Source organism: Panthera uncia, chromosome C2, assembly GCF_023721935.1.
Source record: "Panthera uncia isolate 11264 chromosome C2, Puncia_PCG_1.0, whole genome shotgun sequence".
In the NCBI taxonomy this organism is placed as follows: domain Eukaryota; kingdom Metazoa; phylum Chordata; class Mammalia; order Carnivora; family Felidae; genus Panthera; species Panthera uncia.
Window position 1 is genome coordinate 103,207,917 of NC_064810.1, and position 23,053 is coordinate 103,230,969.

Genomic DNA, 23,053 nt, shown 5'->3' on the forward strand with positions numbered 1-23,053 from the left:
ACCCTCACCATGGGTTCAAATATAGCAAATAAACAATGTAGATCCTCCTATCAATGAACCACCTGCTCACATCTTGAGATTCCTTTCTTGGAATCAAAGACCTGGTGATCAAATGATTGGCCAGTCAGGCCATAAAAAGGAAACATGGCACTCACAGGTGTGCTGCTGTCTGAGAAGGTGTTCATGCTGACAGAGCTGCTCAGCTTCTCTGAGGACACAGAGGATGGGGACGGGCTCCTCTTCTCCAGAGGGTCCTGCCTCTGCACGTACTCACGCCAGGCTCTCTGAATGCTGGGGGAAAAAATAAATAAATAAAAGCACATGCACTGTCATTCCCTGGTCACAGCCCACAGACTCAGAAAAGCACAAGGAGTCTGAAGGAATTGGCTTTGGAGACAGGGAAAATGTAACACATAGAATGTAACAGAAAATCAGAAGACCTGTACTGTTTCTCTATTTTACTGGTTTGACATTCACAGACTTGACTAAGCTAAATCAGTCTCTCAGGCTTAGTCAAAAAAAATCTTAGCAAAAAAAAAAAGTCATCGAAGTGAAACTAGTTTGCATGTATAAATGTACTTTGATTTATGGGACCCAAAATCTTTCAATTTCTCATCCTATATTTCAAATGAGAATAATAAATAAGCTGACATATCTCTTACTCGTTCACTAACACAGCATTCTTGAGAGACTCTTCTGTGCCAAGGTCAGCCCTAGGCTCTGGACAGTGACTGCAATGTAGCCCTAGGGGGTGCCATTCACACAGACCTCAAAATGAAGGGAATCCCGTGTTACACAGTGTAGTCTACATGGCCAAATGCAGTGGCCCGGTTCTGGGACAAGACAGTCAAAAGCCCTGGGTCATGCATTTTTACATACTGTGGAAGGAAACAGATGGTATATAATAAGTAAATAAAGAAATGGATATGGGGCATCTGGGTAGCTCAGTTGGTTGAGTGTCTGACTTCGGCTCAGGTCACGATCTCACAGTTGGTGAGTTTGAGCCCCGTGTCAGGCTCTGTGCTAACAACTCAGAGCCTGGAGCCTGCTTTGGATTCTGTGTCTCCCTCTCTCTCTACGCCTCTCCTGCTTACACTCTCTGTGTCTCTCAAAAATAAACGTTAAAAAAAAAATAGAGAAGACAGAATATCTGAAGATGTTACATAGTACTCAAAAAATTAACACATGATTAGGTAGCTATTTGAGATTTTACCCTTTAAGAAAGCTTTTTATTTCCTGTTATTAGTATCAAAACCAAGTCATCTTCTGCTTTGGGTAACAGAAAACTTCTTTATGAAAGCTAAGTAATTTGTTTCCACTTGGACTGGTTTCTAATCTTTGAGATTAACATGTAGTTTTACATAGGTGATCAGTGAACACAATCCATCCTCTTCTGGGAATTATAATGCCTAACATGAAGACCAATTGTCAAGATTCAGCCATTTAAGATAGTTTTTTTTTTTAATTTTTTTTTTTAACGTTTATTTATTTTTGAGACAGAGACAGAGCATGAACGGGGGAGGGTCAGAGAGAGAGGGAGACACAGAATCTGAAACAGGCTCCAGGCTCTGAGCTGTCAGCCCAGAGCCCGACGCGGGCTCGAACTCACAGACCGTGAGATCATGACCTGAGCCGAAGTCGGATGCTTAACCGACCAAGCCACCCAGGCGCCCCAAGATAGTTTTAAATAGATGTACTAATTCCATTACTATCTCTTCTAGACTTCTAGAAGTATCTGATCTTCTGTAATTCTTCCCACACATAAAGCGGTTAAAGTTGTTTCTGTGTAAACAAACTGATTTATTTTCACTTGACTAGAATGGTTTAAAGACCATTAATTCTCAGTAGCCAGAGGATAGAAAGGACACAAAAATGCGACCACGCTATTGAATTTGTATATGTTCCCTAATTTATTAAGGCTCTAAATTATAATGCTCAAAGTAAAATCCAGAAGTTGCAGCTAAACAATATCTTGAAATAAGAGGCCAAGATCCCCCAAAGCTATGAAACATAAGCTTCAGGAGCCTTCATGGGCCGGAAGTTTCTTCTAAGACCCTGTGAGCATTTCTTCATGGTTTGCATAAAATTGCAAAAGTAGATATCTTTTAGGGTTTTTGTAAGTATCCTCTAAATTATGTATATACTTCAGACCCTATTAAAGCAGAATATGGCCCTGCCTTGGGTTATATGTGGTTACTGTTTTATTACACAATGCTTGCTCAAAATACTTAATTACTTACTTACTTAGTTACTTAACTTATTTATTTAAGGATTTTAAACAGAATCTCAGAGAAAGTTCTGCAAGGGTTATGTAGTCCTGTTGCTTCTTCAGTGAGGGACCCATTTTATTAGGAGTAGCATACTTTTGGAAACTGTTAATAATTTCTACATCATCTGAAGTGTTTGGGGTCTCCCAGAGTCCTGCCAACAAGTTCTGCCATTTGAAGGCACCTAAAGTCCATAAACCTGCCCATTAAGGGCTTAAAAAACATGATATTTTTATAGGCTATTTTAAAAATATGAAATGATAAGCCATAGAATACCCACAAATTTATATTCAAGACATTCCTCTCTCTCTGACTCTCTGTCATTACCATCTTGATTATTTAGAAATATAGAAAAAAACTGTAGCAGCCATTTGAGATATTATATTGTAGTTTGTTGAACACTAGGGGGCAGTGTGACACCTTTAAAGAACCAAATAATGCTGGGCAAACGGATGTGAGATCTGCAAGGTGAATTTGCACTTAAACCATCCCCTTTCCCTTCCAAGTTCTGTGGTATCTGGAAAGTGACATATCAGTTTTCCTTATAGTCAGACAATGTTCCTTAAGAAGACAGTATTCCTTTATTCCTAGTGGATGGATATCCTCTTTTAGTTGACAGAGAATGTGTCGAGATTAAATACTTTTAAAATATGTATTAAAAACTCCTATAAGCCTCCTCACTTCCTTAATAAAAAATCTAATTTAATTTTTGAATATTTGTCTCACCATCCTTGTCCACATATATGGAAACAATTTTACTTAGTTGAAGGTATATTATACTATATTTTCTTCCTTTTTAACTCAGAAGTTAAAAATGAGAGGCCAGCCACATCACTATTATCTAAATTGTGACCCTGGATATTTTTACGTGTGGAATCATGTTATTACTCCCTGAATCATAGGAAACTGTTTACATCACACACTATTTACTCCCATTTGACCACACCGATGAGACCTTTGATGATTAAATTGTTCTAATATTAGTTCTCTAAATACAATCTCCAAATGTTATTTTACCGTAAGAGGGAATTAAAACAAAATGTAGAAGCCCTCATCCATCAGTCATGGGAAATCACTCTTCATCCTTCTTATTACAGCTGTACCACAATTCCTACTCACGAGTCTCCTTTAAGGCTGCAGAGTAAACCCTGAACACCACCAACTACCTTGACATTTTTACTTCTAAAACTAAGCTGTGCTATCAATATAATTCTTCAAAGGCTGGTTGCAGTAAAGGAGCACATTTTGTGTGTTCCTATATTTTGAATTATAAATACAGAGGTTTATTTCAAAGTAGATGATAAATAAATTTTTCAATAACTTTTTTGCTTGGTCAATTCCTATTTATCTTCTATCTCAGGAATAATCGCCTACCTCTGCCATCTCTATATACATCCCTGTCTGTTTTACAGTGCCAGTGGCTCCCCCGTGCACTCACAGCCACTTTGGGACTCACAGCCTGTGCAGTCCTGGTTGTCACTGGATGCCCTTACATAGAAGATGTCCTTATCTCAAAGACAAAGCTCTTATCTAGCTCTTATCTCAAAGACAGAGCTAGAATGCTTAGAGGAGATTTGAGGGAGTCCTGGTACTTTAATTAGACTTGTAGGATATATGGGATCTAGATTGGTAGGAAGGAAGAGGAAAGGTCTTTGGGCAAAGCCTTGAAGTGTGGGTACCAGGCAGAAGGCAGGAGGTTCCTAGAGAAAAGTGGTAGGACATCAGGCTGTGAAGACAGGAAAGGATCCCAGATGTCTCCTGGGGCTAGGCTGGGGGAAGACTGGGCAGCATTTGCTCCTTGTGAGGGGGAACCCCATCTTGACACAGTTGATCGTTGCCAGGACTTACTACTTATCAAAGATAGTCAGAAATCTGGGTTTTTATTTGAAAGTTACTAGTTCTTAAATGTTACCAAATAATTTTTACAATTTCAAAATACATTATGACTCAAGTAGGGCTGAATTTGGGGATGGGGAAAAAAAGGCACCATCAAAGAGGCCACAGGTCTGAATATCTTTGGAGATAACATCTAATTACACATAGCTCTTTTACGTGTATTCTCCCATTCAATCCTAACCACAAGTGGGCTTTGAGGAAGATGCTATTATTAACATAGTGGTAGTTTTGCTTGCCCAACATTAATTTCTCCTTTTTTTTTTTTTGTTTCAGCCTCATTTTTCTTTGGGGACCCACCAACCCATGGCCAACAATGTTGGGAGAACCCACACAAGAATAAAGCAAAATGTGTAGAGCAAAGCTTACAGAAAAAGAGCACAGAGATATCTGACGATGCTTGACTCCCTGTATCCCCTGTATCTAGCTGTGCTTGAAGCACATCAGCCCCTGGATGTTTCTGTTAGATGATCTAATATAATCTCTTTTTCATTTGTAAGTTACTTTGAGTTGAGTATCTGTTACTTGCAAACAGGAGTCTTCGACAAGTTTCAGGGAACAAATGGGAGCTAACTGACAGACACAACATTTGGACCAGATCCCCTGTCTCCCCATTACATTGTGTTACCACTTCATGGTTCAGCAAAAGGCAGAAAGGGAGAAGAGAGCAAGATGATGGGTTTGGCTTGTCACATGCTGACTTTGAGTAGGTAAGTAGAACCCCTATTTAAGCCTGTTAATTTTTTTAAATTTACATCCAAGTTAATTAGCATATAGTGCAACAATGATTTCAAGAGTATATTCCTTAATGCCCCTTATCCATTTAGCCCATCCCCCCTCCCACAACACCTTCAGCAACCCTCTGTTTGTTCTCCATATTTAAGAGTCTCTTATGTTTTTGTCCCCCTCCCTGTTTTTATATTATTTTTGCTTCCCTTCTCTTATGTTCATCTGTTTTGTCTCTTAAAGCCCTCATATGAGTGAAGTTATATGATATTTGTTTTTCTCTGACTACTTTTGCTTAGCATAATACCCTCTAGTTCCATCCACATAGCTGCAAATGGCAAGATTTCATTCTTTTTGATTGCCGAGTAACACTCCATTGTATATATATACCACATCTTCTTTATCCATTCATCCATTGATGGACATTTGGGCTCTTTCCATACTTTGGCTATTGTTGACAGGGCTGCTATAAACATGGGGGTGCATGTGCCCCTTTGAAACAGCACACCTGTATCCCTTGGATAAATACCTAGTAGTGCAATTGGTTGGTCGCAGGATAGTTGTTTTTTTAGTTTTTTGAGGAACCCCATACCGTTTTCCAGAGTGCTACACCAGTTTGCATTCCCACCAGCAATGCAAAAGAGTTCCTCTTTCTCCACATCCTCACCAACATCTGTTGTTGCCTGAGTTGTTAATGTTAGCCATTCTGACAGGTGTGAGGTGGCATCTCACTGTGGTTTTGATTTGTATTTCCCTGATGATAAGTGATGTTGAGCATTTTCTCATGTGTCGGTTGGCCATCTGGATGTCTTCTTCGGAGAAGTGTCTTTTCATGTCTTGTGCCCATTTCTTCACTGGATTGTTTTTTAGGTGTTGAGTTTCATAAGTTCTTTACAGATTTTGGATACTAACCCTTTATCTGATATGTTGTTTGCAAATATCTTCTCCCATTTTGTCAGTTGCCTTTTAGTTTTGCTGATTATTTCCTTCGCTGTGCAGAAGCTTTTTATTTTGATGAGGTCCCAAGAGTTCATTTTTGCTTTTGTTTCCCTTGCCTCTAGAAACACATTAAGAAGTTGCTACAGCCAAGGTCAAAGAGGTTTTTGTCCACTTTCTCCTCAAGGATTTTAATGTCTTCCTGTCTTACATTGAGGTCTTTCATCCATTTTGAGTTTATTTTTGTGTATGGTGTAAGAAAATGGTTCAGGTTCATTTTTCTGCATGTAGCTGTCCAGTTTAATCTTTGACGAAGTAGGAAAGAATATCCAATGGAATAAAGACAGTCTCTTCAGCAAGTGTTAGTTAAATTTTCTATGTGTGTTTTAAAACTACCCTAAAAGATGTACCATGTTTTCATTATTTGGTGTCTGCCTCAACCCTGTATCCTGATACAAACCTGTCCAAATGCCAGGAACGGGCCGCTGCACGCAATAGGCACGTTCCCCACAGCATTTGCCTGTATCTCTAGCCTGCTTCCACTCCATTCCAGTTTCTTCCTAGTTTGTAACTCCTGACTTCCTTTGATTGTTGGTACTTCCTACTTTGACTGTTGGTACTTCCAAAGCATCAGGGACCTACATTCTTCTGTATCTTTCTGCAGGTTCCTTCACCAAACCATCCTGAGACTCAGCAACCCCTAACTCCCTCACAGATGGGAATTTGAGCAACTTGGGTCTTGCCTCTATAACACTCTTTATGAAGGTTAAGGAGGCACTTTAGAAATAAGGCACACAGAGACTACTGAGTCCATGAAAGAGAATAGCAGCTCTGGAAGATATTAAATGTTCAAAAAGAAGATTAGGCTAATCCAGACAACTCTTTTCCAACAAGTCTTCTTCCTCCACTAGATTGTGAATCTCTTGATGGCAGTGACTACACATGTCCACCATATTGCCACAGTTCTAGAAATACAGTAAGTAGGTGATCAACAAATATGTTCTCCTAACATTGGGTCCCAGAAATAACTCAATAAATCCTCAAAGAGGATAAGGTTTTACCTCATGAAGAAGTGTGCTTAGATACTAAACATTTTTATTACATTCTTCAGCTCTGTGATTTCTATTTGGAACTTTCTTATATTTTCCCTCTCTTCACTGAAGTTCTCACTGTGCTCATCCATTCTTCTCCCAAGTTCAGTGATTTTAAGAGCATTACTTTAAACTCTTTATTATATAAATTACTTATTTCTGTTACATTAAAGGTTTTTGTTTTTTTAACGTTTTACTATTTTTGAGACAGGGAGAGACAGAACATGAACAGGGGAGGGTCAGAGAGAGGAAGACACAGAATCTGAAACAGGCTCCAGGCTCTGAGCTGTCAGCACAGAGCCCGACACGGGGCTCAAACTCACGGACCGTGAGATCATGACCTGAGCCGAAGTCGGCCGCTTAACCGACTGAGCCACCCAGGCGCCCCACATTAAAGGGTTTTTTTTTTCTGAGGTTTCATCTTGTTCTTTCATTTGGAACACATACCTCTGTTTCTTCATCTTCCTTGATACTGCCACTTTCTATGCATTAGATGAAACAGTCACCTCTTGGAGTATTAAATGGTCAGCCTTATGCAGCAGATAAAGCTTATTGTTCAACCTGCCTTAGCTGTTGGCTGTCTCTTAAACCTTTGTGATTGTCCAAGCAGCCTATTTTATTTTTAATAGCTCCCAGTAGTGGAAGCTATGTTAAAATCTCCCTAAAGGGGAGGATCTTAATCAGCACCTAAATTCAGGCCGACTGGAAGCCAGACCCTCAGGCAGAAGCTTTTAAAGTAAGCAAAGGTAAACATTACCATGGGGCTGCAATTGTAAACTGTGTTGGCCTCCACAGCCAGTTGATCTGGGTAGCAGTTGCAAAATTTGGGACTGTAGGTAAGTGTATTATCTCCTTTCTGGGAGATTTGGCTGAGCTGTAATGAGGTCTAAGGAGAGCACAAAGACGGTATCCCCCAGCCTATGTTCCCTAAGAGCATATCTGTAGCCTGTAGATGTATGTCAAATCTGAAGTCTGCCCTCTAAGGCCCAGCTCCACATCAAGCAAGTAGGCCTCTTTTACAGAGTGGCTAAAGGTGTGTTCCATCTGCTGTCTATTCAGGGCCCTGTGGTGGAAGCCTGCTGTCTCTCCAATTGTTACATTCCCATAGGACCCAGGAATGTAAGCCCCCCTGGTCACCAGAACCAAGTGATCAAAGGGTATCTCCTGGGCAGCAGCCACAAAAATCAGGTTACCAGATCTACAGACTGGGATGTAAAGTCTGGCTCTTACACCAGACACATATAAGAGCTCCCGTCCAAGACATGTTAGTACTCTGGAGTGTGGCAGAGGGAGAGTTTAAAGGTAGTAGCTGGCTTCCGAGGTCTTAGAAAAGGTTTATAGTCAGTCCTTCAATGTGTGTTTAATTAAAAGCCTGCCCTTCAGGCTGCAGCTATGATGATAAGCTAATAGGCCTCTTTTACATCGTAGTGAGCTCCTGGGTCTGTAGCCTCTTGCTGTACCCTGGTAGCGGTAGCTGTTAAAGACTCTGTCTACTGGTTACTGTCCTATGGGGCCTGAAAGTCACACCAGAGCCAGGCAGTGGGGAGGTATACCCTGGCAGCAGCTGCAAAAATCAGGGCACCAGACAAGGTATAAGCTCCTTTCTCTAAGACTCCAGTGAGCTGGAGCAAGGGAGAGCACGGAGATTGCATTCACTGGCCTCCATTACCTGAGACTCCTCTGTAGGACCCGAGATATGCTTGAAACCAGAAGCCTGTCACTCAGACCAAAGCTCGTGGACCAGTAAATAGGCCTCTTTCTCAGAAAGAGTGAATGTGTGTTTCAGTCTGCTGTCTATGCAGTGTCTCAGGAATGATGGTCTGCCAAGAACTGTCTAACTGCCACAGCTCCATGGAACCCAGGAATCCAAACCCCTTGGCCTCCAGAGCCAGGTGATAAGGGGTGTTCTCTGGGTGACAGTCACCAACACCAGGCCCCCAACCTGTGTAGAAGCTGTCATCTGGGAGATGGTAGTCTGGAGTGCAGCAGACAGAGAGTACAGGATGGTGCTCATTGGCTGGAGCAAGAAAGACGGAGAATGCCAAGAGGCACCCACCAAAAACAGAAAAGAGAAGAAGAAAGAAAAGAGAAAGAAGGTAAAGAATAAAAAGGAGAAAAATTAAAAAGATGGCACCCACCAGCTTTAGCAAGGCAGAGAGCAGGAAGACGGCTCCCACCATTCTCTGACCCCAGAGAATATCCTAGCAGGCCCCTGCCTCTCAGACTAATACTTTAAAATTAGGAAACCAGTCTTTTCACATAAAGTCTGGGTACTTTTCAAAGGGATACTTCTGCATGGGGCCCTGGGACTGGTGAATCCATGCATGCGGGCTCTTTAAGAGCCGTCTTCAGTTGGCCACAGACCTGTAGGTCTCACAGGCACTGGAACCCCTTTGGTCTTCAAAGCCGTATGTTTTGAGGGCTCGTCTTTCAGGTGCTGGTCTTAGTAGTGGGGGTGCCTGGTGTAGAGTACAATCCTTCTTTCCTCAGGCAGGAAGGAGCTCTGTGTTTTGAATTCCCTCCTGACTGTGAGTCACTGTGCTCAGGGTGGGGTTTACTGCAAGATTATGTCCTAGCCTTTCCTACCTGTTTTGATGTGGTTTCCCTCTCATTTGCGTGATGTAAAGGTGTTGTTCCACCAGTTTTTAGGTTTTTTTTTCAGGGGATATTGTTCCATATGTGGCTGTAGAGTCAGTAATGCCTGTGGGAGGAGGTGAGTTCAAGATCTTCCTGCATAGCCATCCTGAACTGGAACCCCCCAGAAACTCAGTATGTTTAGAGAGATGTAGGTTCTTGCTCAGTTTTACTTCTCATTAGCTGTGGCCTTTGGGCAAAGCACTAAAGTTATTGGCCTACATTATGCTTACCCAAAGAAACAGGAATAATAATAACCTTTGTGTAATTCTTGCAAGGAGTCAAGGATAAGGTATCTAAGTCAGCCTCAAACTTGACCAATAGAGGCCCTAGATAAATCATTATAATCACTTAAGAAAATCAAACACTTTCAAAAATTTTTAAGCAATGTGTGCTAATCACATACATTGATATGATAAGCTGGATTCCTGAGGATCTTTATGGGCAATATTTTCTTAGCCCAGTTTGGCATACAAAACGTGTTTGGAACAGTGTAACTGCCATGGAAAAGATGCATTCGGTCAGAATTTTGGCAGGGAGGATTTTCTCATTGAAAGTTCACTACAATCCTTTAAGACACGGTTAGTGTTCTCATCGTATAGAGAAGTACAACTGTGGCCCAGACAGGTAAGCAGTGCTCCCAGGTCACACAGTGGGTAGGGAGCAGAGCTGGGATTTGCCTTATTTGCTCTAACTCCAAAGTCTATGCTTTCAACCATTCTTCTCTCATATCTTCTTTTAATTAAGCTTTTGACTAAAGTTGATAGGCATTACTCTCAAACAAATGCAGTCTAACAAGGCTTCATTGAGAAATATCTTTTAAATTCTTTTGGGAATTGTCTTTTTCCTCCAGTGTGTCTATCTGTCCGTCTCTCTCTTTGTCTTTTATAGAATTTAAAGGTTGTTTTATCACTAAATCAAATACATTAATAAAAAATAAGGAGAGGAATTGGGCATATTTAATGAGCAGACTTTCAAAAGATGATCTGTATTCAACAGATGTCTATGTTGTTCAATAATAAAATAAATATATGGTTAAAACATCAGGACAGGGATTGCACACACTTAACGAACAACTGTTAAGGGACAGTTTGTATTTAGAAGGTGGGTTTAGGATCTTATTACATCCAAGATGTGACCCCATGTAAAGGGTAGCAGTTTTATGGAGTCTGGAGAGTCCATTTCCTTCCTTTGCAGTCAGGCCTCTGTGCTAAAGCATGTGCTCCTTGATGTGAGCCTTCCTCCTCAGGCTCTCATTCCAGCCTTGCCTCCTAACATATTTGTCTTTAGTCTTCGAGTTGCATTGAGAGCCTTCACTGTGGTGCTTTCACTTATTACTTTTGCTTTCACCAAGTTTTCTGACTTGAGAGGCTTGCTTTTGTTCGATCCTCAGAAAACCTGCCTTTCACCTCCCCAAAATTACTTTTTATTAACAGCTGTGCAATCTTGATTGCTTTTGCCCTTTCAATGCGGTCCTTTGATCCTCCAACTCTAAAACTCAAAATTAGGGGCGCCTGGGTGGCTCAGTCGGTTAAGCCTCCGACTTCAGCTCAGGTCACGATCTCATGGTCCGTGAGTTCGAGCCCCGCGTCGGGCTCTGGGCTGATGGCTCAGAGCCTGGAGCCTGCTTCCGATTCTGTGTCTCCCTCTCTCTCTGACCCTCCCCCGTTCATGCTCTGTCTCTCTCTGTCTCAAAAATAAATAAACGTTAAAAAAAAATTTTTAAAAATAAAAAAAATAAAACTCAAAATTACCTGTTAATGTTCGCATTCATGAACCAGGTAATGCACCCTTCCTGACATTTCCTCTAAATTCCATCCACATACTCACATGTGTCCTTTCCCTGGAGGTCTCTACTTCCACTGATACTTTGCACTCCACATAGAGGTTTAGGCTTCCTTATCAAATCCTTTTGTTTTTAGTTGGCTTGAGTATGAGGAAACAACTGAGAGTCTTTCCTGCCCCATCCAACCTCTACCTTGGGTTCCCATCAGTGCAGGTATAAAATGGAGGCAGCCCACAGCTGAGAACAGTTCTCATCTTGCTTTATTATCTTTTACACTCAGAGACTGGCCTGCCAAAATGCATCCCACCTGAGGGGTTGCAGAGGTTGGACTGTCCAGAAAACCTTCAATGGAACTTAGTCTCCCTCTCTCCTCCTGATCAGAGAAGGGAGAGGAGAGTTTCCAGTAAAGCGGATTTTATAGTGTAGTAACCATCGCTTTCCCTACTTCTCTCTACCTACCACGGGAAGACAGATGTTCAGCAGGTTCCCCCCAACAAAAGAAGACCTTAACAGAAAGCCTGTGCAGTGTGACAGTGACTCTTGAACCTGGGACAAGGTCCCATCTTTCATACCCAGTGCTCTGCAGGTCTAAAGAACATCCTTTGGGAAGTGGGGAGGAGGGTATGCCAAAATTCACCCTCTTGAGGATGCCAAGGTCAGCCTGAGGGAGATGTCCCAGCAGAGCAAGGGACATAATGAGAAACACAGCCTACACCATTGGTGGAAGACTCAGGGGAGATGAAATGCGCTTCCCACAATGTCCCGACCCCTATTTTTAAGGAAACAACTGCCTGGGAGCGAAATGTTTACCATTAATGAAAATCTTGGGGCAGTTGGGTGTTTGGCACATGAGGGGTGGGAGAGGAATAACAAGGAGAAGGGACAACTAGAAAGAGGAGAGACTAGAGAGGACAGCAGGCTGCACAGCTACAGGAAAAGTCTAATGTGTATAGAGGGGAGATGTTCAACCTGTCATGAGAGTTAAGAATTTAATAACCAGATTAGACAAGAGTCACTGAACTGGACTAAATTCTTTGATGGGACTCAAATTCCATTATTGGGCAAGATTAAGTTTTCTCTCCCTCATCCCCCTCCAGTGAGTGGAAATGGGGTTCAGAGTTATTAGAAGAGATAAAACCATTCTTTTTGCACCTCACTGACCTAAGATTCCTCCATCAAGCCAGCTACACATTAAGTCCCAGACTCTCTGAGCTGGCTGGAATCTCAGGCAGAGAGATTTTTTTCTTTGACTGCTCCTCCTCCTGGCACCTGCCCCTCTGCCTATACATATCAGAGATGATGAAAACCAAATAACACCAGGGAGGATTCCTAGCTTCATTTCAGCATTCAAATTAAACACTCTAATTTTTCACACAAACAACTTTCCATTCCAGCACTTTTTCATTTAAGAGGACGTTATCTTAATGAGAAAATTCCTAAGGATAAAACAACCTATGTTTGAAAACTAACATCCTGTGTAGTGAGGCTGACACATTGCTTGCATAAATTTGGTAGCCTGATTTATTATTCATTTAGTAAGCATGACATAGGGCTTCCTATAGTGGGGGACCCAACAGGTTCAGAAGCCATGTCTGAACTTTATCTTGAAGGTATCCCACTGTTCTCATTCAGATACAAGCTTTTTACTGATATCCAGGGCTAATGTAGATTTACAAGGGTTTATGTTAATATTTGCTTTTATGCAGCAGGATATTATATATCTGCATCATTTCTGTCTCAGTTCCCAAATCCATGGCTTACTGTTCTTTAAAGCTGTACACCTGAAGTCTCCCTTCTTCAGGGTGACTTCTTTTCTAAAAGATTCCTCTTTGGACTTTTTTGTAAATTATCAGTGATCCTAGCCAGGCTCAGACATGTTAAAATTCTTGGATACATGCTTCTCAGAGCATTAACCTGTGTGTGTGCGTGCATGTGTGTGTGATAAAAGAAATGGCATGATATAAAAATAACCAAGTTTTCCAAGGTGGAATTAACCAAGTTACTAAGACAAAACAGCAGAAAATGCACTCTGTCTAAAAGGGGAAAACCAAGAAATGATGATGGGACGACAATATAATAATTCCCCCACACCATCCAGTAGATGGTGCTATTCGCCCAAAACGGCTTTGTTGCTGTTCAAAACAGAAATGTTTAACACATAAATGTGAAACAAGTAAATGTTTAATTCTTATACCCCCAAATTCAAGAGTAGTGTAGAAGTTCATAAAATGAGAACTGTAATGTTTTAATGTAAACTTTGAAATAACTTACATTTTCACCTTTGATTCCAGGGGCTGTAGATTGAGGTGATATTTTTCAACATTATTCTCCATATCCATGGCCATCTGGTGACTAGAAACAGAAATAATGCCTCAATATAGTTGAATACAGAGAGTTAACCTTTATAAAAATAATATTGATAATTTGTATTTATTTGAAAAAGCAGATATATATCCAATTTTGTTCATTTTAATGAATTCACAGAGTCCTAAAGTCTCCTATTGATAGATAATGGATAAATAACCACACCATAAAAAGAAAAGGTTGTTTTTTTACATTTGCTATTCTTTTGACTTTTACTCCTTAGCTCAACATTCATATTTAAGGCATGAGAGTCATTTCCTTTAAGCAAAGAGAAAAGCAGAATATTGGGCCACTTTGGGGGGAGAAAAAAACGAAAGGAGGGTGTTATAAATCCCATGGAATTAACCAAGTTGTAGAGAATGTAGCTCATTCATTCTCACCCTTCAATGGTGCCACTGCCATTGAACCTTTCCTTCTTTCATTCTGTAAGCTTTGTCAAAGCATGAATCTCTGCCCTGGAAAATTCTGTATCCATAGATATATGATCACTGCTTCTAAGATTTTGTGGAGATGGTGGTAGTTGATCTGGGTTTTGTAGAATGGACAGGAATTAGGTTAAGATGTGAAAGGTAATACATATGAGACAGATATTAAAACAAAGGATTAGAGGTGAAAAAACTCAGGCTATTTTTAGATAACAAAGAACAATTTGGTGAAAGTCAAGGATAAAAGTAGGAAATAAGTTTGGATAAGCAGAAAACTAATAGTCATTGGCCGCATAATATATACAAAACACTGTCATAAACATTTTATATGTATTATCTTATTAAATTTTCACAGTAGCCTCTACCAAGTATGTATTTTCCCCATTGTACAGATGAGAAATCTGAAGCTCAAAGAGGTTATGCTCAAGTCACTGTACAGCAGAAACCACATTGAAACTCAAGTTTCATAACCACAAAATACTGCTTGAAGGATTTTAATATCATACTTATTCAACTTAATGCTACTGACTGTGGTTTTCATACGTCAAATATTTGACATCCCAATCCAAGACACATGCGTGTGCTAAGGGGATGTGTGTGTGTACATATGTGTTCATTAAAACTGAAACAAAAATTTCAAGAAATATTATTTCCCCAACTACATGTAATGTATGCTGATATCTTTTATTATATTTCAGATTTTTTATATTACATTTCAGTGGTGAACCATCAAACTGATTTAACAAACCATCAGTGGATTGTTATCTATAGTTTGAAAAACATTGCTGCAGGGAAACAAAGTATTTAGAGCAGGAAAAGTTGAATGGGATGTTTAAGGGTGATTTTTAATAGCAGTGACAAGGAGAGGGATGGAAAACATTTAGAAGGGGAAAAAAAATATTTAGAAGGGTATTCAAATTGGTCTGATAATGAGGACCAGGTTGTGGTTCTAGTAAAGAAAGGAAAAAGATAAGGAAAAAATTGAGCTGGAAGTATCTCTAGGACTTTCTCCTCTTTATAAAGGAATAACCAAAAAAGGTGGAGAAACATATAGATTAGATAAATTCCTACTTGGCCAGTAGGTGGTGCCATCAGCACAATATAGCCTTGTGGTGGCCTAGCTGGGATATTAAGGGGCAAGGAAAAAAGTGCTGTACTCATTTTGCTCTATGCCACTGGTATTCTGAGTCCATTATTAATTCATCCTTATTCGTTCATTTATAAGTATATTGTGTATCTTCTATGTGTCAGAAATGATGCAAAACACAAGTGACACAATGGTGAAAACACTAGACATGTTCTGTGTTCTATGGTTTTACAATCTAAGAGATGGTGGATATTAAACAAGCAATTACAAGAGTGACAGATGTTATTAAAGGGGAAACAGAGGGACTTAATGCAGGGTCAGTTGGCATGGAAAGTGTTGTTTTTGCAATTTTATGATCTTGTAGGGACAAAAGCCTTATAAGAAAGATACTTTAAGATTTTGTTAACTAACCCCCTTAATAGCATATTGGTAAATTGGGCAATAGGGATACATGTGAGGTGTTGTGGGACCTCTAGTTATACAGCAACCAAAGGCAAAACTCAAGTTTTCAAAAACAGAAAAAAAAATTTTATAATAATAAATTACAATTTGCAGTTATACATCCTCAACAAACTATGAACGATGAATACCGTAGGTTTTAATTGGATAGCTTTATCTCATTCCATCAATAATTACCTGTTGGTAATAAAATGATTATATGTGAGGTGAATGTGTGGCTTGCAATCATATATTTCGCACCAGAAACCCAGCTTGATTCAATATTTACAACAAATAGCAGTCACCCTAAGGTCTTACTTAAGTTAATAAATGATTATCAAAAACAACAGAGTCATAAGCAGGCTCTTAAATAATGGCATTACTAATTACTCTTCTGTTTATGAGCACATAGAAAGCGTTATTGAATATGTGCACGTATGTGTGTACAAATGACCTGGACTGGCCCTGCGCATAGTCTCAAGGAGAACAGAGTTGCAGCTCCCCCTCTCTTCACGCTGTCTACCACAAAACCCTGTTGAGCATTCAGAATAAATGTAATGTTCCAAGGGGGAATAACTGATCAACTGCTATGACACCACTATCACTTAACTTATGGCCATTTCAAGTAGCTGAGGTGATTTACATCAGCACCTAAGTCAGCTACAGCTATAATGAAATGCCTAACTGCTCACTCAGAGAACACCAGTTTTTCAATCAAATTTGACAGCTTTCAAGGACACAGACCTGCCCCGAAGCAAAGCAGGAAAATCTCTAGAATTACAGGCAAATGGGTATAGCCATTAGGGCTGGCAGCCATTGTTTGTTCTCTCTCTGTCCTGGACAAACTTGAAAGCGAAGCTTACCCCACAGGCTTGTGTGCTTTGAGGGGAGACTTTAATTCCCATCTCTGGAATTCCTCAATCATGATAAGGAAAAATAAGCATGCAAAGCAGATTGGCCATTTCCAGAAGCTTTTAGCTTTCCCAGGCTTCTGGACAATAAGAAGGAAAGAATAGGGAAGGAAAGAGGAGGCAGAAGCCCACATATATGCCATTAATCTTCACAAATCTTCTTGAGAGCAGAAAGCTGGGAAAGATACATGTTGGGATTAGCGAGAAGTTCAATACAGAGTTGTGATCAATTAGCAAGAAAAAAACTTCTGGAGTTCACTTTTTACATTAAAATCAATAATGAAATACCAGCACAACCTAACTTAATAGATGCAAGTGATGAGGAGAACAAAGGCAAGAGAAATATAGATAAAATTAAATTTCCTTACAACTCGCAGCCCATTGATAAATACCTGAGACATGCAGGGCGTGACACTCCTCAAGGAACTCATGGCTGCCTTAATGTTGATGTTTTGCTAGAGAGTAAAAGCAACCTTTGAGAATAGCCAGACCTCCAGGATCCTGTAGTCTTCTTTAACATATGGAAATCTCTTTAATGACTTCCTTTATCTCTATCTGCTCCCACACCCAACCTAGAAGTATATAATCAATCATTCCTCACAATCATAGCACAGCTCCTTCTTCCCATGGGTCCTGTCCCTGTACTTTTTGCACCAAAAACATCTCAAGAATTCATTCTTGACGATGGGCTCAGCAGCCCTGTATCAAAAGGGCTGAACGTCACAGAGAAAGTGTGTCCTAAGAAAATTAAGCCACGGTGAGATTACTGAACAACCACAAGGAATCTAAAATGTACCTAGACCACTGGTTCTCACCCCAGCTCCTCATTAGAATCACATGGAGGGAACTTTGAGAAATACTAATTTCAAGATCTCATCCTGAGAGATTCAGATTCAATTCGTCTAGGGTGGAGCTTACGCCAAGGCTTATGCCATCTTTATTAACTTCCAGGTGATTCTAAAGGCATCCAGGATGAAGAATCACTTATCTAATGTCATTACCACACTAATCTCCATAAAGGAAAATCTTTCTAGTTACACAAAAACTTTTTAGTTATTATTTATATACTTCTAGTGATGGTAATGGTGAGGGCACACCATAATAAGGATAAATTCAATCTGAAGATAACGCAGAAACTTCATTTGATCAAACTGCTGAAAACTGTCCTTCCAAGTGATGACACGGCAAATTCTTAGAATCACGGAGATAGAATGAACCTGAATGCGTCTAGTCCAAACAGCCACCCAGATGGAAAGAGAAGGGGCTGACATTGCAGCCAGTGGGCTATTGTGGGTGTCTTATTTAAGGCCCTCACCAAGACTGTCAAGTCAGTGTTATTATCGGCACAGGAAACTGTGTTCAGGATATTTAAATACTTTGTTCAGACTCACAAAGCTAGGATAAAATCAGAGAAAGGAATCATATTCAAGATTTTCCATTTTCAGGAATGTTTTCAACAGCATCTCAGATGGGCACTTTTAGTGTCTGTCATCTCATTCCTTAATAAAGAAGTCCATTCTGTTGGGCAGGCTGAATTTTTACAATAGTTATTCTTTTTCTGAGTCACAAAGCTGTTTCTCCGTAAATCCTGCTCACTGATTCTTGTTATGCCCTTTAGAGCAAGAAGAGCAATTTGGCCCCTTTTTTTTTTTTTTAATTTTTTTTTTTAACGTTTATTTATTTTTGAGACAGAGAGAGACAGAGCATGAATGGGGGAGGGGCAGAGAGAGAGGGAGACACAGAATCGGAAGCAGGCTCCAGGCTCTGAGCCATCAGCCCAGAGCCCGACGCGGGGCTCGAACTCACGGTCTGTGAGATCGTGACCTGAGCTGAAGTCAGTCGCCCAACCGACTGAGCCACCCAGGCGCCCCTGGCCCCTTTTTAATGGGAAAATTCCTTCAAATCTTTAAGGAAAGTCATTATGCTCCCTCTGAGATTTCTTTTCTCCAGGACACATCTTCAACTCTCTGTAGTAGTTTCATATGGTCCCAGAAACTCACAATTTTAACTGACCTCCTCTGATGCTCTTGGGAAGGTCTACGGGCTTTTTAAATGTGATACCCAGAGCCACGGGTGACACTCACAAGGGCTTGGCATTGAGACTTAGCCAGTGTTTGAGATCAGGAGCTCTGGTGGCATCCATGAGTGGTTTTGATTCTCACCCTCACTACTCTTAGTAGACAAGTGCTGAAAGCTCTCTGAGCCTCTTTCCTTATCTGTAAAATGGAAATAATCTCTATGTCAAAAGGCTATAATCAGAATTCTATGAGGAAACATCTGTAAGCATTCACTGATATGGAAGATAATTATAAATGCTCAGTAAATGATAGTTCATTTTTTCTTTTATCTGGACAATGCATGCCTATTATCAGTCTAATATTGTGGTAATATTTTTAGAAGTCATATAAAATCATGGTCTTGTGTTAACATCAGATAAAACCTCTAAGCATCTACTCACAAACTGAAATCAGAATATATCTCTGATGTATCTGATTGTACAATTTTTTAAAAATCTAAATGAAAAATATACTCATATTGAATTTCATCTTTCTTGGTTTTTTTTCAGCTCAATTTTGTTCCATTCTATAGTATTGTTTTTTTAAATTTATTTATTTATTTTGAGAGAGAGAGAGAGCATATGAGTGGGAAAGTAGGGGAATGGGGGAGTGCGGGAGTGGGGAGGGTGGAGTGGGGGGAGGGGCAGAGAAAGTCTGAGAGAAAGAATCCCAAGCAGGCTCCACACTGCCAGTGCAGAGCCCAATGCAGGGCTCAAACCCACAAACCATGAGATCATGACCTGAGCCAAAGTTGGAGGCTTAACTGACTGAGCCACCCAGGCACCCCTCTGTAGTATTACTTTAATGTTAATTCTATTAGTCTTAGTGTTACCCTTAAACTTTTTACAAATTTTAGGACTACCTTCTATACACTCCATTGATTAAAAGGCAACAAGAGGGCAGGGTTGTTAAGTTTTAAGCCCTCAGACACAGCACCAAGACATCTCCATGCATCATACTAATCTGTTAATCAGTGTAGCTTGTGTATCATAGCTCAACTAGCCATAAATCTATCCAACTATATATCAAATGAGCCACATTTCTGGGTTCCTGACCACAATGATATCGTAAGAAACTGTCAAATTTATTTATTCATTTTTGCCTTGCCAGGTGTTTGATTGTTTTTTTTTTTCCCCCATGCAAGCTTTTAAACCTCAAACATAATTAATTTCCTTTGGTATTTTTTACTTACTTTTCAAGTAAATATTTTCCATCATTAACTTGTCCTAAAGGATTCTGCAATCTTTTCATTTCTTCCTGTGAAAAAGAAAAGAATTATCTTACAAATTGACCCCATGTACTTGTGGGTAATAATATTTGACTGCAATTGTTTGCAAAATTGAGATAACACACTGTTAAGAGTTCTGGACTTTGCAATGGGTAAGTGCTTAGACATACAATTCAATTTGATCCTTGATCAAATTAGAATACAATACTGCCACTCAAATTGTGTGATTTTTTTTTTATGCCACTAAAGATAATGTTTCCTGTTATTCTTCCAGAGTGGGGATGTTTTTATACGGATCCACTCACTCTCTTCCCAAATTTACTCTGTCAACAGTATTAAGTTTGCTGGTTGCTGGGTGAAGGGCTCTAATGAGTATGTGCTGGCTTTGGCCATTCAGCAACCATCCTCTCCTGTCTCCTGGGAACTCTAGGTAACCTCATCCCCAAGTCACAGTGCTCAGACATGTGCAAGTGTGCACACGCACACAAACACACACAACTTCCCTGAATTTTAGGCTTCCATAGTCTCTGTAATCCCATTCTTCAGGCCACAGTGATTCAGGGAGAGGACAGAGGCCACTACTTGGCTCATCACAAAAAATGCTGAAGCTCCAAGAGGAAGCCCCAGTTAGAATTAATCATACATTTGTCCCTTTAAAAGACCAGCAGGACTAGTCTCAACATGCTTCTAAGCTACCAGACATCCAAGTCTCCTAGGTCAATCCCCATTATTCAATTTCTTTAACTTCATACTGTATTGTGCATCCCAGAATTTGACCCAGTCACTAACCTCTCCCCAGTGCCTCCAACCTTTCCACTGAGCCCTTTGGAATTCAGTCTGTTGTTAGCAAAATCCTCTACCTCCTCAACTTCTTTGAACATATCCTTCAACTTATTCTGACTGTACTTTGCCTTGCTGTTCTGAGACAGCTAAATTTTTGTTAGAGCAAGAAAATCAAAGGATCATTTAGAAAAGAGTTTTAGGATATAGAGGATTTTGCTGATGACAAACTTGGCTGAGTCCTTGAACACACCATCTCCCCTGCAGCGTGCTTAAGAGGTGGCCATTTATGTCTCACAGGCTATATCCAGCATGGTCTGAAGGAGGTATGGGAACTTTTCTTCTCCTCCTTGCTTCTTCCAGGTCCTCCTCACTCCTATAAAATCTTAGCTCCTCTGGAAACATGCCAGTAGTTCATCCTACGCCTCTGTCCTCTTCCCTATCAATCCTTATTCCTTAGGATCCATTCCTTAAAACCCATCCCATGGTTTTAAATTTATATTTGTACCTGATCTCTCCTCTAAACTCCACTCTTCTATATCCACTTGCCTACTTGATGCACTTATAATGGGCATCTCAAGTTCAAAATCAAAGTCTTGATTTCCTTGCCTCTACCCTCCCACCCAAACTTCCTTCTTTACCACTTCTTCCACATTTTAGCCAATGGTATCACTATTCACCTAGATACACAGAGTTAAAACCTAGGAGTCAGCTTTTATACCTTTGTTCTTCTCACAAAACACAATCAATCAGCTAATCTTATTGATCTCAACTTCAAAATACATCCAGGACCTGACCACTGCTTTGCAGTGTGGTCTAAGCCAACTGTGGGTCTCTTCTCTGTTTCTCATATTAGCCTACTTCAGTCAATTGTCCTTATATCAGCCAGCATGATCTTTTAGTACCTAGGCTTTCATTTTTAAGTGTGTGAAATACACATATTATAAATATACAGTATGACTTTTGACAAAAATATTTTGACGTATATTGGTAGAACCACCACCCAAAATGAAATAAAGAACATATCTCTCTCTACAAAGTTCCTCTCTCAAAGGCACCTTGGTTCTGATTTATATCACCATAGATTAGTTTGGTTTGTTCTAGAACTGCATACAAAATTATTCTCTCATGTCTGGTTTAATTCACTCAGCATTATATTTTGAAATTCGTTGCTCAACCAATATTAATTGTTTAAAGTTCACTTTGGTACCTGGGGAATAACTTGTTTTTTTTTTTTTTTTTCCTCTGAATTCTAAGAACGTAAAGATTTTGAAGTGAAGAACCCTGGAACTGCAATGTAAGTGTCTGCTATGGGGTAAGAACTACTAACTGGAGAAAAAAGATAACATAGCAGAACGGACAGAGGCCAAGGAAACAGACAAGGAGCCAGTGCCCTAATGATACTGTGAACTTCTGGATCAAACTGGAACTTGAAACCAGCATATTGATGGACTTTTCAGTTTCATGAGCCAATAGATTCTCCCATTTGCTTAAGGCACTTTTGGCTGAGTTTCTATTTTCTTTCAGTTGAAAGAATTCAAACTCAGAAGTGACAGTCTAAGCAATAACCTAGGGCTACTGTATACAAAACCCTAACTAGATGAAGTATGGGACTATAAAACTTCAGAACTGGGCAGTTGTTGTTTATTTTGTTTTGTCAGTCTCTTTAAAAAAAAGTGCTATTCAGGAGAATAATGGATGAAGCAGGTCATGGTCTTCAGTTCTTTTTTATTAAAGGCTGCTGCTTTTATATCCAATATTCGTATAACAAACCTCATATGAAGAATACTTCTGCATCTTCTGCAAAACTGCTGTATAAGACATTGTACATTTTGCTACAGGTTCTTCCATACAAAAGAATAACATTTTAGGATTTACTACTAAGGGATATTTTCCCCTTCTGATATAACAGTATACTTCTTTTCATCAACAACAACTTTTTAAGTCTTACAGAGGTTGTTTATTTTTCCTTGAAGCTTAAGCTAAATTAAATATTCAGTTGTCAGAACTACTTTTTCCATGTTGTTGGTACAATTATATCCCCCTCTTTCACTACATGTACATGATGTGTGACAGTCTTTATTTTTATTTTAACTCTTACATGTGTGCTTTTCACAGTAAGTGGCAGCCAGTACGATATAGGCAGAGTGTATACATGGTAAGTGGGTAGGAAGATAAAGATGATTGATAGGTAGGTAGGTAGATAGATTGATAAAGCATCCTTTTCACTCTTATACATAGCTTTTTATTTTCAAGGTAAAACTAACTCTTCAGCACTATAGAGGCTGGTTTCTAATTCTAAGAACAAGTCTCTGCATTTATCCTCTATTTTCCCCCAAACCTCCAACCTTCCCACCTAATCATCATATCCCATTCCACCTCCAGTGATATAGGCAATAGATGCAGCTGTTATACAGAGAGAAAATAGGT

At 39.9% G+C, this 23,053-nt stretch overlaps 1 protein-coding gene across 1 annotated transcript; it reads right to left on the bottom strand.

Moving 5' to 3' along the window:
- Positions 1-19: 19 nt before the first annotated feature.
- On the bottom strand, positions 20-22,447 carry IQCJ (IQ motif containing J). The gene is made up of 5 exons (XM_049629205.1): positions 22,397-22,447; positions 20,596-20,772; positions 19,808-19,872; positions 13,605-13,685; positions 20-291 (listed from the first exon to the last, which is right to left on the bottom strand). The coding sequence occupies exons 1-5, from the start codon at positions 22,445-22,447 to the stop codon at positions 51-53; spliced, it is 615 nt and encodes a 204-aa protein (XP_049485162.1). The 3' UTR covers positions 20-50.
- Between the last annotated feature and the right edge of the window lie 606 nt (positions 22,448-23,053).